This window comes from Parasteatoda tepidariorum, chromosome 6 (genome assembly GCF_982258835.1).
Source record: "Parasteatoda tepidariorum strain Cologne lab strain chromosome 6, Ptep-v5.0, whole genome shotgun sequence".
Classification (NCBI taxonomy): domain Eukaryota; kingdom Metazoa; phylum Arthropoda; class Arachnida; order Araneae; family Theridiidae; genus Parasteatoda; species Parasteatoda tepidariorum.
In genome coordinates, this window is record NC_141760.1 from 51,875,193 (window position 1) to 51,895,181 (window position 19,989).

At 30.8% G+C, this 19,989-nt stretch overlaps 1 protein-coding gene across 1 annotated transcript in view; it reads right to left on the reverse strand.

Moving 5' to 3' along the window:
• LOC107457372 (neural cell adhesion molecule 2) overlaps positions 1-19,989 on the reverse strand; it is a 32,964-nt gene that overhangs the window by 3,938 nt on the left and 9,037 nt on the right. Inside the window, exons 3-8 of the mRNA XM_043051556.3 lie at positions 19,489-19,830; positions 14,884-14,991; positions 13,323-13,538; positions 9,103-9,396; positions 3,568-3,858; positions 1,578-1,865 (exon numbers count right to left, since the gene is read on the reverse strand). Coding sequence (XP_042907490.2) covers positions 1,578-1,865; positions 3,568-3,858; positions 9,103-9,396; positions 13,323-13,538; positions 14,884-14,991; positions 19,489-19,830 — 1,539 coding nt within the window. The remainder of the gene's footprint in view (positions 1-1,577; positions 1,866-3,567; positions 3,859-9,102; positions 9,397-13,322; positions 13,539-14,883; positions 14,992-19,488; positions 19,831-19,989) is intronic.

Sequence of the window (19,989 nt, forward strand, 5' to 3'; positions counted from 1 at the left end):
TTTAACATTAATTTGTGGTTCCCAATGAGAATTATGTTTTTTAATGGAACGGTATTGTGGAAACATCCAACAGCCTTATGGCAGGCCTAGTTACATTTTTATTGTATATTTTTTAGTATCAGTTACCTCTTTAGGTTTTCAAGAAATCATATTCACAATTATTTTAAGACTGAAGGAAATTATACTGAAATTATTAATAAATTACGGTGGATACAAATTATAAAAATTATACTATTCTTTTTTATTTTTTACTAGTTTTTAATCTATTTGAAAAAAAGATGATATGCCTGAAATGAAAGCTTTGGTTCCCAAGATTTTAGAAAATTAATCTATACAATGTTATTCGCTCAGATAAACTAAATTATATATTTGATTATGTAAAACCCTCACTTGTGTTTTAAGTATATGGCGATAACAATATAAGTCTAAATATCTCGAGTGCTCAAAATAGGCGCCTATTTTCAAGACTCGCTAGTCGTGATCGTGAATGAGGAAAGCAGAAATGATTTTAAACAGATAACATGAAATTTGAATGGAAGAAATATGAAATATTTACAGTTTTATTACATTTTATGTTATTCTTTTTTCTAAATCAGAATAATTTTGTAAAAAACCCTTGCGAACAGTTAAATTTTTTATTTGCTCATCTCAAATAAAAAATTTAGCGAAATATTTATATTAATTCACTCTTTAAAGTTTTAAGAAAATTTAAAGAAGATGTTTAACCAAGTTTGTTAGAAGAATATAATTTAAGATCGATGAATTAAAGAAGAATTTTTGCCACACATTATACTAAAACAAAATATTAACAAATCGCGCCATCTTCTATTTTACGATCTGTTTTCATTGCTTCAGTGCAATATCGCTTAATCACGCGTGCTGTTCATTCGAACAATTTCCCCATTAAGTTGAAAATATGGTTATTAAAACTGATTCAACTTAAAATTGGCTCCGGACTTTCAAAAAAATCAAATTAAATAATGATTTTCAAATCCAGTGATTCATTTTCCAAATCTCTATCTTAGTATAATAGCAATGCTATATTACAAATTAGTATTTTAATTAAAATATGTCATTATTTTTTCTCTAATAAGGCTTAGGTTGAAATTGATTTGATATTGGCTACATATAATCTTTTCTGAATTGCAATGAAAAAGCCACTTCATTAGTTATAAAGTTTGCCCGCACTAGCCTCATAGTTTGTCCACATTAGCCCCGTGTATTGAGGTTAGTGTGAACAATAAATTTTTTGAAATTACGTATGATGGAAAAACTAAACAACTCTGTTATTCCAAATATAAATCAGGATGTAGATAATCGTTCGAATTATTATTAAAAAAATGCTTCCTGAGAACTATTCAACTGATTTAGTATCATTAGATAAAAAATTATTCAAGGTGTTCCTTTTTTTCATTTTGCGCCCTGTGCATACCTAACCAATACCGAGACGCAATTAGGATTTTTATAAATTTCACCATTTATGATTTAATATGTTGTTTTCAGTTAGTTTCATCACGAAGGATGGATTACTCTCATTATTTTAATAAAAAATCTCATAAGAATGAAAATGCACTGACCAGGCTTGAAGACTGTGAAAGTGCAGGGTACGTGTTGTTCTCCTACTGTATTATTTGCCCAGCAAAATAGCGATCCTAAATGAACTTCTTCTGTGGGTCTGTAAGTTGCAATGCTTTTGAGTCCTCTGCTCGAGAAGTTAACATTGTCGTGTTGGACTAGGGTGTTTGCAAATCCCCAATGGAAAGAAACGGTGACAGGTTCGGCTTCAACTTCACATTGGATGTTCAGGATTTCTCCGAAATAAGCACCATAGGATACCTGCTGATCAGCTTTACATATAGGTCGATCTGCAAGAATTAAAATCAATCCAAATTATACTACACAATCAAACTACCTGTAATTTCTTTAAAAAAAAAAGTTTTAAGGTTTAGTTTTTTTTAATATTTTTTATTTATTATTTTTTTTTTTAATTTTATATAAAGAGGATTCTGTTAAAAACAGGATAAAATTTCACTCTTCAAGATAAAATGTTTATAGTTCCTGGCCAATTATTAGACGCTCTATACAATTTTATGTAAAATCTTAATTATCAGGTGATACTATACAGCTTTATTGTTTTTACGCGTTTGGACTTGTTTACGTTCGTGTATATATATTGGTTAAATTAGGCGATATATAATATAATTTCGACGATTAGATGAATTAGACGATAGATTATATAAATATAGAATATTTATTACATCGGGTATTATATTAGTACATTTTAATAACTAGACCAAATTATCAGACGCACTGTAGTTTTTTAATAATTATATGTTTTGCACTAGTTTATGGACAAAACTTTTATATTTAAACATATATGTAATGGGTTTTTATTCAGGAGGTTTTTAGATAATTCCTATTTATATTTAGTTTTAACGTATTGCATTACAATGTTAACCAATTAATACACGAGCGTAAATTAGTGCAAGCTGGTTTCAGTCGCGCAAAAACAATAAAGCTGTACAGTATCACCTGATAATTAAGATTTTACATAGAATCTTATAGTGCGTCTAATAATTTGGCCAGGGGTTGTAGACGTAGAACACATCTTTCTTTTAATTTTTGTTTTATTTGATACAGTGATGCACCATCTAATAGTTAGCTTGAAAGGATACATCGACCGTGGCTGAACTAGATCCCTTCATTGATGCTACATTGCGCTAATTTACAAATATATACGATCTTAATAAATATTGTACAGTAATTCTAGCGCTTAATTGTAATTAACGTAAAGATACACCTCAATCTCTTCTGGATCCTGTTTATGTACTTGGTCTAACTGGGTTTATCTAATAGGGATTTGAAAAAGAATTGACGATGGTTCTTGATTAGATTAAAAGAGTTAAACCAGTACAATGGAATAAAATAACAAAAAACTTAACTTTTAAATTCTTTTCACTTTACAATTCTTTTTACTTTACTTTTTAATTTGTTACGGCTGTTGATAGGTTTGAGGAAAAAGGCTTAAGCTCTTTCTTCAAGCAGAACCGTTAAAATATGAATTTTTGAAAATTAAAAAAAGACCTGATCATTAATTTGAAAGTTAAATATTCTTAACTAAGAGAAAAACAGATGACGAATTTATCCAATTGTCTAGAATTTAAATGAGAGATCTTTTTTCATGACTAGATCTACAGTAATAAATAAACATATCAAGATCTGTAAGCTACAAATCTTTTTGTCTCCTAAGAGCTAGGTCTACATTATAACTACAAATGTTAATATACTTTGCTCAGAGTTTCTCAAGCATACGATAGTTTTTGTTCCGTATTTTAAATTCTATAAAATATGCTTTAAACTCTGAGTTTTAAATTGTGTAACTTATTTTACTTACATTAAAATTTTCACATACATTTTTAAACAACCCAAATTTATGCTAGCATTTGTAATATAATGAATTCTGCATGCTGTTGGTTGGGGAAATATTACTACACAATAAAATTGAAATGTTTTTAACTCCACATAAATAGCACATTCATATAGTAAAACTACCATAACAAAACTTACGTCTGACAGCCAACCATAAGGCATTACTTTCACCAGAACCTTCGCTGTTGTTAACTTTGCAACGGTAACTGCCCTTATGCCATGCTTCTAATCTCTCTAACACTAAAGTTTGTCGTCCCTGCGAAGGAAAGGGGTCTTGGTTCGATCTGACAGTAGTCTCTTGCATGAACGACCAATAGGTAAGTCCAACTGGTGGGTTCGCTGTTACTTTGCACATTAGCGCAACTGTATCCCCTTCAGAAAGGGAACTGGTAGAATATGTTTTCAATGATAATGATACTTTAGGCGGAACTGAAATAAGAATAATTGTCAGTACATATTTAGATAATGCAAACGGGATTTAAACATTTACCTAATGATATTTATGCAGGGGTCTGTCTAGGTATTTCTGAGAGGTACCTATTTTGCGAAAATTTAGGCATAATTTGTGAAAATTAAAAATTATATTAAAAGATTAACACAAAAATATGGATTTATCGTTTCTTGAGGGATACAAAAATAAAATTTTAAGAAAAAGTATTTTGTGAAGCTACCGTTTTTCCTAAAGTTGAATTTGTGAAGGTACCGCTAAACGGTAGTAAATTCGGCCCTGTTATGTCTTTAGGAATTCTGGAAACTAGGTATAAAGCAAGCTGAAACTATTTGTTAATCTAAAATTAATTTGCATTTAATGTTCGTTGACTCCCCAACCTACGGAGATTGCTGTGAAATCTTTGCAAAACCATTTTTGCTTTGATCGCTACTAAGTTAAATCCATTTGAAATTGATTCTAGCGCGAAATCTGAAGGATTTAAATTAACTATTAAAGTTTTATAAATTAATTTTTAAAGTTTTTTAAATCAATTCCTTTTTAAAAAAATGAAATATATTTTATTCAATAATAAGTTTATGAAATAAATTTTTTAAAAATTAAAATAAATGACACGCTATAGGAAAACTTGCTGAAACAAAACAATACTGTTCTAGAAACAATTACTATTAAAAACGCAATTATAAATTTTAGAACTTTGAGCTATCCCTGTAAGACAATTATTATTATAATTATTATTATTTTATTTTATCGCCGTCGTTGAACAGTCGATTCAATTTTTGAGTTTATAACTACCAAAGTTCAATTCCGTACCCGTGTAATTTTGAACCCTATCCAGAGGACAAGGGAACTTCTGAATCAAGTATTTAGAGAAATTTGCCTTCGTGGAAGACTTTTTTGATGGAACTAAACCGCATTTGCGTTACATGAAGAGGAAAACTACGAACATTTGCCGAGGTTAGCATAACGGTAAAGGGATAGTAACCTATGACCCGTTAACCACTGAGGATAAATTACACTGTGGTCGGTGCTGACCGAATGCGGAATGCGTATTGACCAGCCATTGCTGGGTATCTAATCCGGATCACCTCATTCGAAGGGAGTACTTTATCCCCTGAGCCACCACAGCTCTAATTATAATTATTATTCAGTTTCAGCTTTTCGTAGTCCATGCGAGGAAAAAGTTTTCATCCAAAAATTCTTAAACATGTACGTTTACGCTTTCATGCTTAAGACCGCTCACGTGCTTAATATTTCCATTCTTTGTGGCCAACACAAAAATGTAATGAGTGTTTCCTTTGTCATCGTGTATGAGAAATATTTATACATGTATGTAGATAAGAAAAAAAAAATCAAGGCCATGGTAGTTAGTTACCTAAAGAGACTGCAGAGACAGACAATATCAGAGTTAACAGAGCTAAAGTCTCAATAATAAAAACATTTAAGATTCATTTGAAATAACAAAAATCATTCCTGATTGTAATTTTTGAATTGAAAGCAATGAGGCAATATGGTGATAAATACACTTTTTTTAAAAACCAATGATGATAGACCATACTTTTTTAACCCCAAAATGTTCCTTAGTATTGATCACAAAGTGGTACTTAGTTTTTCAAATTTTCTCCAAGTCAGTGCTCGCGAAATCATAGAGGGGACATTTTCGGTACTTTGCGTAAGCGCCAACCTTATTGATTCATCCACCGACCTAATTAAACAAATGTAAGATTTTTATTTTATTTCTTAAATCAGGTAGTTTTTTGGGTAGGTAATTTACAGTAAGATATAACAATGGTACAGTAGATCAGTTTGGCGACCACTGTTGTAGATGATAGCACCATAAATACTAGAAACATCCCCCCCCCCTTCTATATGGAAATCACTAAAAGCACTCTCTCGGAAAAGTGTACAAATATGGCTTATCATTTTTATTGAAAATCTTTCAGTGCTGAAATAGTCTACTTATTTCTTTTGTGCCAGTGCATAGTTACATTCGTTCTAAAATCAGTACCTTTTTTTTAAAAATGTGTAATTAGATATGTGTGAGAAATAATACTATGTAAAATATCTTTCCCACGAAAAAATGAAGAATACAGGAACGTGATAGGGTCAATGCGTTCAAAAATAATAGTAAAATTATTTCGTTTTTTACTTTCATATAAAAATTGGACGAAAGTAGAAGCATTTGTTGCTAAAAGGAAATAGTTGATTTCTTACTGAAATCAACTAGTTTTACTTCTTTCTTGCGCCATTTATACAACGCGACTTATTTGAATAAGAATTGATTAAATAACTTTTTGGAAAGACGATTAGGTTACTTTATTTGTCGTAATGTAGTAGTCTTGCAGGTGTTCTATGTAAATTGTATGCAATTTATTATTTAAGGTAATGTTTGTGGCATCGATATCATGTTAATTATTCTTTTGTATAAATACCGTGGCTACTCGGAATAATTTTTTTCTTCTTCATTTAACCTTTTACCATATCATTTCTCAAATTATTTTCATGAAATGACTCGACCAAATCTATGTCAACGTCGACAGTATTTATTCTGTGAGTATGTACATATTGATGTACATGTGAGATTCATAATGATATACAAACAATGCTATACAAACGTAATTACTTGAACTAGCTAATGGTTGTTGTATCATGATATTTCTGCGGTCAAATAGTCTGTTAATTTCAGGAGTTTTTTTAGGATCTTTTATTATTGCCGAGAATAAAAAGTATCTTTACTAACTTTTTGAGTTGATTTTTATTCACTGTGACACGACACGTTACAAATTGTGAAAGTTTCGCGCTCTCTAAACTCTCTTTCCACAGCAAACTTTCAAATTATACACTCTATAACAAAAAAAATCGACGCACCAAGAAGGAGTTGTCCGATTGAAACGAAAAGTGGTGGATAGGAAGACAATGTACAGAATAGTAAATGATTAAAATTTCAGAACAATTGAATAATTTATTGCAGAGTTACAGTAACAAGTTCAATAAGGTGTTGACCCGCCTCTAGCTGGATACAAGCTGCACACGGCGTGGCATGGACCGATAAAGCTCCCGGATGGTCTCTTGCGGTATTTCCTGCCAAATTCGATCCAATTGTCGAACGAGGTCATCAACATTCCGTGCCAGATGCAATCGCCTTCCCATCATATCCCAGACATGCTCGATGGGAGAGAGATATAGTGATCTGGCAGGCCAAGGAAGAGTTTGACAAGCTTGCAGACAGTTCATAGCAGCACGTGCCGTATGTGGTCTGGCATTGTCCTGCTGAAAAACCAGCCCAGGGCGCTGCAAAAGGAACGGTAGCAAAACAGGTCTTAGGATGTCGTCGACGTACCGCTGTGCAGTAAGTGTACCTCTAATGACGACCAAAGGGGTCCGGTTGTCAAAGGAAATGGCACCCCAGACCATAATGCCTTGTTGAGGGCCGGTGTGGCGTGCAATAGTGAATGCCATTAATGAAATTTACAGAAGAATCAAAGTTGGATGGATTAAATCTGTTAAAAATAGTCTTTTGGCCACTCCCTTTGAAAGGGAATGCTTTCATTCAATGAGTGTTACACGCTTTTCCTTTAACTGTATTATATTGTTTGCAAATAAAATAGGCGCCTGAATGGTATGCGATTTCCCCTATCGCCACACATCCCCCTCTCCGTTAGCCTGATTACAGCAAAAGTTTTTCTTACCCCAGTATAATTCAATGCTTTAATGAAAGTGCTACTGTAGTAAAAAACGAAATATTTACCGAAACCATGGTAAAGAGTATTCCGCCCTACCCTCATTTGGGCTTACGTATGGATAATTCGGCGCCACGACAGCTCTCCCAAGAGGATCGCGATCAGACCACCAGCACATGCGCCCGGCTGACCAACCAGGTCGGCTAGACCACACTCGTGGCATTTATTAAAAGCTACATATAAAATTACAAGTGAGTGCAAAAGATGAAACGAAATAATAAAATCAGTTTGCTCCGGGGTGTCCATCTTATGGTGCATTTGCCGATGAGATCATCCCTAACAGTGAGCCGAAAACGAGATCATCTACAAAATCATGTAAAACATTAAAATTCCTGGTTGTATATGTATGATCAATCGAATGCAGTCCCAACCAAGCTCCAGTTGACATATAAAACTGCAAACAAACAGTGCAGGAGCAACAATATTGCAAAACAATAAAGATTTGAACTAAAATCACTTCTAAAATGGGCAATCGGCCAAAACAGTGTAAATATATAAAATAGTAAAATGGGGACAGTTAAAATCAAAGAAAAAACTAATGGCAAATGCCAAGAAGAATAAATATAAAATCAGTACAAGTAAAAGAGACACTACATATCTTGTCTTGCACCAAGACTCCATGGCTCCCCTTTTGTTAAATAATTGCCACGGAGTGTTGCGAATTTCTCACACTCAGTTAAAAGATGTGTAATAGTTTGAAATTTGAAACAGTATTTGCAACTACCTGATTTTTGAAATATTCCTGGTTGATTTTTGCCAAACACTCTGTGGGCAGTATGTAATTGATTTAAATAAAATTCACAGCTAAGCAGTTTTGCGTTAATTTTTGGGTAAAACTTATATGTTTGCTTCCCATTGTGTGAATTATCCCTCTAGTTTTAATCTGGTGGCTAGTGAGAGGGCAATTAATGTCCACGCTGCTGAGCGTTGTACCTTCCTTCACGAGGGATCCGAAACCATGGTAATGGAGCGGGGGAAAGTGGGACATCATGTAAATTTGAGAATCAAATTCTATTTATTTAAGATATAAACTACTGTTAGGGCTATTATATATATATATTTTAATATATATATTTTGTATTTATTTATTTTTAAAAAATGTTTTTAAAGAAGTATAATTTATAATATTACAATGATTATTCGTAATGTTTGAAAAGAAGTACGCCGTACGCAAATTTTCGTAGGGCATAATTTTAAGCAATGAAATTATATTTTTAACGATGCTAAAAGTTCGATTTTGGATTAATTTAAATGTATTTTTTGAGGTATATCCATTTTATTAAACGCACATTTAAAATGTCTAGTATTTTAAACGTGCACTTTGAGTTAAGTCCAAGTTATAAGTTCACCGACCATATGCTTAAACACCTATAGTATGTCTACAGTCTACTCTAAATTCAGTCAGTCGACAGTTCACTATAAATAAAGTATACTAAAACAGTAGTAAACAGTCTACTATAGAATATGATAGATTATTTTACTTACAAGTAACATTCAAGATGACGCTATCTTCTTGTATGGCACCAAGTAGCTTGTGGTTTTGAGCTTGGCATCTGATGGTTTTTCCATTGTCAGCAGCGGTTGGTAGAAGGGTCAGAGTACTGGCTGTACTGTCCAAGTCGTACTTGTACCCTGACACATTGAAGAGACGAAAGTTCTTCATCCACCAGGTGATTTCTGACGGAGGTCTAGATCCCCATGACTGGCACCGTAGTTCCAAAACAGAACCTTCTCTGCAGATTCCATGACTTGGGGTGATTCGAGTTCCTAAAGGTTTCACTGCGCATGTAATGAATGACTACTGTAAGAATTTCATGTAAGGATGGAATAGAACAAACTATGATTTATGCAATTTATATAACAAACCATGATTTATGCAATTTATATAACAAACTATGATTTATGCAATTTATACTAGAGTTTATTTAAAAGAGCCTGCATTTCAGTTTTTAAGCATTTTTTATTGATGCATATGAAATTTTATAGGAATGAAAGTTGCTATACAAATTGTTGTACGAATTGATTGATTGCTCAACGGTGAAAAGTGATGTAGTAATGGAGACCAGTTTTTTTTTTTTACTGTTATGAAACACAATATTCGAAAAATGTTCTTTTTTATTTACTTATTTTTTTGCACGAATATTTTAATATAAATTGGCATTTGCATGGCTCTTTTTGAATCTCTAAATATTCAACAGAAGAGAGCGATCAATGCAACCGGTGAAAATACTTTTGAAATGTTAAGTTAATAATAAACTAATTAATAATATTAAAACATAATATCCCTTATAAAATATAATAATAAAATTTGGTTTTAAAACAACAATAACAAAATGCATTAAAAATTTAATAATAAAATTTATTAATAAAAACATATTTATTTAACATTATTCTTAAAATTAGTTGTTTTAATAATTTTTTGTAATAATAAATTGCTAAGTCAATTATTTGTGGCTTTTCCAATTTAATCGCTTGATAAATTTCGTTTTTTTAATTTATTTATTTAAAAAAGTAGTACTCTGCCCACACTTACAACATGTATGAAGTACCGTGCGCAAAAAAAAAATAAACGAAACACCCTAAATATTTTAAGATCTCATGATCGAATTTTCAGTACTAGGATTCAATCTTAATGGTTTGAGAGGGCGACCTCAAATATGCTAATTAGTAGGGGCAGATTATATTTTAAGTTACAAAACCAGGCTCAAAAACATATTTTCTGTGAATAAACATTCCTCTTTTTTGACGAATTTAAATTCCTGACCTATAAAATAATCGAAATAGCAGCTATCTGGGAAATATTTTTCTAATAGTTTGGTCAGTAGAGCGGGTCTTAAGTTTGAATTCCTTAATGTTAATTTTACTTTCTGCGTGTTTAGCACGAGAATTTTAATAGAAGAAAATTTAAACCCTTTCGTACACAGCTATAAAATTCGTTTATCCTAAGAAAATTTCATGCAAAAAGTAATTTTTAATAACTATTTATTATTATATATTTAACAGTCGAAAATTTTTTGACTTTTAACGTTTATAAATTTTTTATCATTTTAATAAAGGTAATTTCATGTGACAAAATATGAACCAAATCGGTCAAATAGTTCTTGAGAAATCAAATTTTAAATATATGATTTTTTTAAAAGTCGATTTCTCAGGAACTATACAATCGATTTCACTCAAATTTTGCATTTTGCTACATGCCAGTACATTATTTAAAATGATGTAAACATTTGTACACCTTACAATGAAAAAATTTTTCGATTCAGATTATAAAATAATAAAAAATGTTCGATAAAATAATGAAAAATTCTAAACAATTTTTAAAAATTAATTTTTTGCATGAAATTGTCTTTTAATAAACGAGTTTTATAATTCTGTGCTAAAATTTTTCCAAAATTGCGGCTACCCCCTATATTTTGGGGGTTCAAAATCCAAATCAATCGAGAGAAAAAAAAGGCTTAGTAGATACTTCTTTGTGTCTGATTTCTTACCTTAAAATATCGTCCGCACGAACTATTTTGTATATTTGAGGTTACTCTCTCGAACCATTAAGATTGAGTCGAATACGCGAAAATCCGATCATGAGACCAAAAGTTGTTTCAAGTGTTTCTTTTTTTTTTAGGCACTGTACGTGTGCAAATGTACCCATTACAATTTTCAATTAAATTTTTGAGTCATTGTTTTAAGAGAATTTATAATTCAAAATTTTTTATTTGAATTCTTTAATCATTGTTTATTTTAAGAGAACTTATATTTGAATATTTTTTACTTAAATTTTTTAGTTATTGCTTGTTGTGCTTATCTTTCAAGTTTTTTTATTTCAGTTTTTCAGTCATTATTTGTTTTAAGAAAATTGATAAGTCGTGATATTTTATTTCAACTTTTAGTCATTGTTTGTTTTAAAAGAATTTCTATTTCAATTATTTAAAAATAAAAAGACTTATAATATTTAATATGAAAATGTTAAGTTCATAATGCGTTATAGTTTGTTAGTGAGCATTGTTTCAATTTGTGGGAAAAAAAACTTCATTACCATATGGCATTCACTATTGTGTCTCTTATTTTGATAGACTAACTATACTCTGTACTTTATCCCCTTTATTATTATTTGTATTTTAAAAGATTATTTTTTAAAAAAAAAGCTACTTCTCCAAATCAATTAAATATTAATCATTAGTTTATAAGTAAAAGTGAAATGAAATTGTTGTAAGTAAATTAAAAATGTCATTTTCATCGTCATGGTTGTTCATATTTTACGATAAAAAGACTCATTTTCATAAAAGATACCCAATGTTTTTGATAGTTATGAAAAGGAATTCCCATTAGGACTTGACGGTTTTCAAAGCTAAGGTAAAAACAGGAATTCTAAAGAAAAGTTACTACTAATAAAGAAAGTATAAATAAATAGATTTTCGTTATATGCCAACAAGCTAATTAATTTTAACCTTTTATTTATATGAAAGTCCATTATAGTCGACTGACAAGAAAGCTATTGTAAGTGTCACTAACCAATCATGTGGATTCTTAATTTTTTTTATTTTTTATATTGAAACATTTTCAAGTCTAAAATGCAATGCATGAAAAACCTTGGCTGGGTAATAATTACCATTAAAGTTTATTAAATTGCACTAGAACTATCGGTTTGTATTCATAAAAAAGATTAATTATTTATTTTATAAATATCACAGCAAACTCGATTTTGAGAGTAGTATATTTGAACTTCATCTGAGATTGTGTAAATAGAAAAAAATTTAACGTTTACCTTATCAAAAATTCCACAATACAATAAAATTAATTGTATTAAAATCATTATTGCTTGAATGTATATCATATATGTTTCTATGCAACCATATATATATACGCAACAATTTTCAAGCATGAAAATTTCACCGTTATAAATAAAAATTCAACGCATGATATGCATGTTTACTATTTTAGTGGATTTTGCAAATGGAAACAATGATAGTAAAGATAGTGTGTGCACACACACGAATCTTTGATATAATTTTGACCACTTTCTACAACTTCATAAGTTACTTTAATTCCTCCCTTTTTTAGCATACTTTTATGCTGTATAATACGCTATATAATAAATATTAGAGTTACGAAAGAAACAAAAGAGTTGAATTTGGATTATAAATTATAATTTTTAACATAAATCATTAGAATCGAAGTTTGTTAGAATTGTTATTGCTCTTAGCAATATTTAATATAATATATACTTAAATTTAATATGATTTACAAGAAATTTTTTATGAAAATTTTTCTATTTAAATAAATAAAATTCAATTAATCTCACTTCTAACAAAAAGTTCCAACTTTCATTTAAAAACAGAGCGTTAACTTTAAATTTCTAACATCATTTGTTGTGTTAAAAGTTAAACAACAAATAGAAATTACTTACATAGCACCTTTTTACAAAATGCCAATCGCAGAAAATATATATGTTATGAAGATATAGGTTTCGCTGTACAAATTTATGATATTAATTTTTAAATGTTAATTTCAAATGTTGTAGAACATGAGCTACGTTATTTCGTTAAAAAAAAAAATCGATATTTTAAAACCATTTGGTAAAATTTTAGAACTCAAACGTAGAGTATACTAACTATTTTAAAGACTGGCACTTAAAGAAAATATGGTAAAATACCAAATAAAATGATTCAGATTGTTAAAATTATTTATAAGAACATAAGACACTAACATACAATATAAATCAAGCTGTATAGATGTTGTGAGGAAGGGATTCGATGTTGAGTTCAAATGCTTGGCTGCTAGGCATGTAATATTCACCATCCATAAAACTCTTTCCAAACTTCGAATTAAGTAATCATTCCTCCGTTTTCCATTAGGAAGCACTTTAAACGTAGAGTCAATAACCATCCCTTTTATCATCCATAATACTTGCATAGGTCCCGACTCAACTGTGAAAATAAGCAAAAAATATTAAAATAAAAAGCAGTTTATGTTGTTATTTGTAATATGAATAACATTATTCGGATCGCCACTCTTCCATGTCCTGACACTACCCTTTCCTCTCCACCTCTGCTCAGTTGAATGGGATTATATATCTAGCCCATATTTTCCCCTTTCATAATATTTTTCGTGCTTAATTATCAACAAAAATTTCTTTTTGAAATTTCCACCACGCTTTCTTTAAGAACTCTGTTTAATGCAGTTTTGAGTTACATATAATTTCCTAACTTAAAAAAATTTTAATCTGTTAAAAAATCAAAACTTACTTCTATCCCCTATGACTATCCACACGCAAATGACCCCTCGAAACAAGTAATTATTAAATGTATGCCATTCTCTAGCAGAAATCTCTACCTATAGCATGCGAAGAGTTGCTATAGGTAGAGAATATTTTTTTATTTTTTTTTAATAAAATGTTTGTTATTTTTTTACTTATTATTTCCCACCCCCCTTTTTTTCATATGTCTATAATTTTTCTTTGCTTTATTCTTCATTTTGAACTTATATATATATATATATATATACACTGAGTGGCCAAATTATTATGACCACCTCAGAGTTTTATGCAAATGAGTTATTGCGTCACAGCGCTGCCGCTAGAGGGCAAGATAACTATAACACGGGAATGCTGGACAAGTGAGTAATCAGTTATACTGTGTTGCTTGCTCAGATATGGGAAAGAAAAGTGATTTAACTGAATTTCAACGTGGAATGATTGTGGGTGCGAGATGTGTCGGAACGAGTATCAGCAAAACGGCTGCACTTGTGGAGTGTTCTAGAGCAGCAGTTGTTAATGTGTACAAAGAATGGACAATCAAGCAAAAAACCGGGTCTCAACGTCAGACTTGTGGTCGTCAGAGAGAAGGCTGGCCAGGGTTGTGCAGAGCAACAGGATAGCAACAGTGTGACAAATTGCAAGTGATCTTAATCAAGGAGCAACTGTGAACGTCTCTGAACGGACTGTTCGACGCACATTGCGCAGTATAGGGGCGTATTGCGCCGTACTGAAGGGGTGGTCATAATAATTTAGCCACTCAGTGTATATATATATTATAGAGAGAGTCTCTTATTGAGAAATTTTTCTGCTTAGGGAAGGTATTTGTAAGTACCGTTGCACAATTTATCCATTTTTATTTTCTGTATGCATGTCTAAGTAACTAAACATCCTTCAAATCTAAATTGTTTTCAATAATTCAAAATATTCCTACCTAGATCTTACGATTTGAAAATAAAGTGACAATGTAAACTTTATTTTTATAATGACACTAAAGGAGATAACGTAACCATAATTACCTCCAGTCAGTTCACAAGAGAGCTCCAAATCAGAACCTTCATTGTAAGGTCCAGCTATACCGGTAAGCATTGAGCCACCTTCATAAATAATTAACTTTGGTGTAGGGGCTGTCAAACGATTAAAAAAAAATTTAAAAACAATTAAGTCAATATTTCAACAAAATAAATAAATAAATGCATAAAAATATGGATTCCTAAACAATAAATAGATAAATCATGAAATATATAATAAAGATATCAACTCCAAACTAACGATAATCTGAATATAATGTTGATTAGATAAGTGAAAAGATTTCATCTAAGGACTCAGTAACTCGCTCACCAGGTTTAATGAAATATTCCTAAATAAGAAACTGGATGGTTCGGGAGATAGATGCTTGCCTCTAGATAAAGTGACCCCCATTCTAATCCGGGTGATACTCGCGGCTTGCCCCCTCCACATTGCTTCTCCATTTGTAGATTGAGCAAAGATTAGAATCTCCCCTGTCTTGTCATTGGGCTAACTGCGGGAGGTTTTCGTATATATCCTCTCTGCGTCTGCAAAAGTGAGTTAGTTCCATCAAAAAGTTTATCAGATTGCTCTTGGACCAGAGTTCCCTTATCTTTTTTTTTTTTGGGGGGGGGGAGGATTCAAAATTGCAAAATTATAAACTTGATAGCCATAAATCCATAATCTTTCAGCTGATCACCGCTGGTGTTAAAATAGAATACATCGAAAGTATACAGACTGTAACCTACAACCTAAATGAGCTCAAAATAAATTTTAGATTTATAAAAAAATTAATTTGAAAATTTACTTGCTAAGAATACACATTAATTGCAATTTTTTATAAATAATAAATACATTATTAAATCTTTGAATTGGTCATAAATAATTTCGGAAGTTTATTTATATTAAAGGTAGGCAATTAAGTTATGTTTTCTGTTTCTTTACATAACCAAAAAAATAAATAAATAAATTATCATCTAAATCAAATAAGATACGTTTTTTCGAAAATCTACAGCGTACTTTTAGATAGAAATTAGATCTTTATTTAAACTTAATATCACACGTTTTAACGCCAGTCTTTTTAGTATATTTTCAATTCAGAAGAAGCTATTTCACCAACGGATTATTTTCGGTTTTAGATTCTAAATCCTATTTTTATATTTCGTTAAATTGCTTGATCGTATTGAAATTGTTTTATATAATCAATTTGAACTTGCTTTTTTATCAAGAAATGAAATTTTTCCAGTTTTTGCAAAACAATTATTAAAGGATCTGTTCAAAGGAAATGTTATTAGGGTTAGTCGGAGAAGAACGCGTCGGAACTTTTGGGAAACGGGACGCCGATCCGGAATTCCATTTAATCGGAATAATAAATAAATGATCAAGTTTATTTTGATCAAAAAAACGTAATTTCTCTAGCTTTTTCAAAATAATTAAAGATCTAATTTGAGAAAATTGTTGTCTGGGAAAAACTTGTCGGTACTTTTTGGGACCTGAGCCTGGAACCAGGGACCGATCAAGACAAATTCAGGCCCAAGGTCCACCAAATTTTCCGGGCCCCTTACAAGATATTGTGAAATTAAATTATTGAAAAGTAGTCCTAACAATGAAAAATAATGTATTGAACTGCATGATTAAAGAGAAACATCCTAAGAAATTTCGAAGGCAGACAATTGATGATTATTTTTCTAAGATAAAGTTTATGTATCTATAATTTAAAGCAAAATATAAAACAACCAAACAATGTTATATCAAAATAAAAATAGTTTGGTGGCCACAAACATTTGAAATCAGTAATTTTTACCAAAAGTCACTGTTTTTTAGTTAATACTTAGACCAACACAAGCTAGGCCACCTTTCATTAGACCTTTTACTAATTTTTAAAGTCACTCAGAAATTGTGGGGCCTAGGCGATAATGAGGTCCTGCCTGGAACTCCACTTAATTTTCATTTTTTCCCTCCTAATTCATTTCATTTTTTCTAAGATCCTAATTTTATTTATTTTTTAATATTTTATAAATATATATATTCTTTGTTTTTGAAAAATCAAGATTTTGTACTCATAATAGAATGCATTTTTGTAAACTGCGGTTATTTTATCAGATGACGATTTAAAAAGAGAAAAATCTGAATAAATTAGAGGAAGAAAAATTTATAGAATGATAAACTATTGTGAACCTGTTGGATAGCAACTTTAAGACAATTCCCTTACTTACAAATGTCATATTTGCAGACTTTAATAACACATAACTCAGACAGAAAAAAATAAAAAGCAGTTCCAATAATATTTATTAAAATAACTTTTGATGTAATTTACATTTTCTCGAAATTTTAGAAACGTTAGTTTAAATTTTTTTTCTTAAATTTAAAACTGGATGTTACGTCCGTGATATCCAATTTTTATTTTTATTTAAATTTAAGCTTACTTACACCAAAAATTACTTTAATAAGTAAATAGTAAGGAATTATTTTACTTTGGAGGGTTACTTGACTTTTTTTTTAAATGAGATTTATGCGTTTAAAGTCTAAAAATATGACATTCGTAAAGCAAAGTGTAATTGCGAAGATCAGCATTGGAATACATTGAGATTCCGTGAAACTATTTACAAAATCTCCAGATCCAAAATCCAGTGGGGGTAAAAAAAAAGAACTACGTGATATTGTTTTAATTTTATCAAGATTTTTTTGTCTCCCCACATTTCTCAATAAAATTTTAAAGTATATTGTAATGTACTTTATTTTCACTTATTTTGCATTAAAATAATTATGAAAAGAATTGAAAGCAAGTTTAATTTATTTATAAGTTTCACCAAAATTTTAAACTGCCCGCTTGTTGCAACAAGCGGGCAGTTTAAAATTTTGGTGTGTAGAATAATTCAGATGAAACCCATCTAACTACATTCAAATTCGCATGTGCGCGTTCGATCACATATGCGAATTGCATTCAATGAGAATGGCCCAAATTCTTAAACCGTGTTTCTACAAGCCCAAGTAAATCCCGGGTTAAAGTGTATTCTGGATTTGAGTAGGTCATGTGATGAATTAAGTCTGGGTGATCTGGATTGTAGTTGATGCAGTTTGAAAAACTAGATTAGCCCGCACAAACCGAGATTCGCAAACGAAAAGCGGATGATAAGCAAAAGAAAGCTTCTTAGTCATAAAGGGTAACTGAACTTTTAATTAATTTGTGGAAAATACACCAGAATGATTCGTTGAAGGCAAAAAGAAATGAAAAGTTTTATCAAAAAATTAATAACGATGTGACATTTTATTCAGTTAACAAAACACCGATTGCTATTCAACTGAAGTTAAGGAATTTTACTACTGAGTAAGTGATTATGTTTCGCTTAATGAAATAAATCAAATTCTCTGTTCTGCTATTACATTTTTTGTCATTAAGGCAAAGAAAATTATGATATCTCGAATTAAAATGTTGAATAATGAGCAATGGAGAGAAAATTTAGTATAACAACAAAACAAATCAAAATGAAATGACTATCAAATACGCAAAATGGAGTTTTACTTTAGGTTTCGAATCCTTTTGATCACTTGTAATATAGCTAATATAGCTCTATAGCTAATTTTCCTCAGCATAATTGACCCTAAATAATCTTGGTACCAGATGCAATTTCTAGTAAAATCCAGTTCGAGAGTACATAAATGGAAACGCTCTTTTGATGATCGGATTTGGTATGATCTAGATTAGTGGTTTTCAACTGGCGGCCCGCGAACTAAAATATATTAGTCGTCATTTTTTTGCGGACAATTTTCGTAAAAAATCTGTATGGGTTTAAAATACTTTTCTCGCTAATTAAAACCTAATTTCTTCGTTTCTGTGAAGTTTAACATACCATAGATGCAAAAAAATATATTTTCAGGTTTTGCATCCAAGAAGATATTTATTCAAATACAAAAATAATTGTATATGTTGCTCTTTTTTATTTAATTTTTTTTACATTTTGTGAATATAATTTAGCATGTGTGTACCAGAAATTTTCTCGAAGAAATTCTCCGATTTAACTTTTTGGAACCACTCATTTTGGACGAAAATATTTACACACACGAATTTGTAAATTTTAATTGTAAATATCTATTCTCTGATGGTTGCAGCAGACAAACCTCAATTTTGTCATTGAACATTTTGTGTGCTACTATGAAAGTTTTAATACCAACCTTTTTAAACTTTTATATCTTAACAATTAGATATCTGTTGCACATTAATTGTTTAATACATAGGTGCACATTAAAGTTATTGTTGTCCGAATTTTTAACATGCAATTAAATATTTTTAAAAATCTACTTCTTATTTTAATTTGTAATTCAATGCTTTTGTTTTGTACAACTTGGTAAAAATCTGACAGTAATACGTATTTAATGTTCCTTCAAATATAAAAGAGCCCCCACATAAAATTTTTATAACGCTGCGGTCCGCCATCTGATTTATGTTTTTAATTGTGGCCCCCGGCCTCATGTAAGTTGGAAACCCCTGATCTAGCTTACTAGCAATCTAGTTTATCTGCCGCTCGTAGAAAAGGGGTATTACACTGATCAGAAAGATCAATGTATAATTTTTCGGCATTACTCAGATGTAAATCAATAACAAGTATGTATCTTACGCAGAACAATTAATTCGACAACGGATGGTTTTGGATTGGATTTGTAAAAATCCACTCTGCACACATAAGTCCCAGCATCCTCCTTATTTTCGACGCTCACAAGAAGGACAGCTGGTGTGGTTGTCACATCAAAAGTGGATCGATTGCCCAAAGAAGAAAGCCGCCTGTGAATCCCTTGCTCAATGGAAGCACTGGATCTCCCATCCACCATATAAAAAGGTGCCACGTGATCATCCTTGTACCAAAAAGCTGCCAAAGATCTGTCGTCATCCTCAGTTGGCGTCAGAATTGGACACGGAAGTGATGCGATCGATCCAGGACATGTTTCAACTTTTAAGTTTTCTAGAAGAGAATATCTTAGATTAATGGTAAAAAGGAAAAATTCGAACTATTCAGTCATGATTTACAAAATTTTATTTTATTTATTTTATTTTTTAACCTAGTAACACCAAGTTGATATCCCACAGCAGGTTTTATTTCGGAGTAGGCAAGAAATAATAA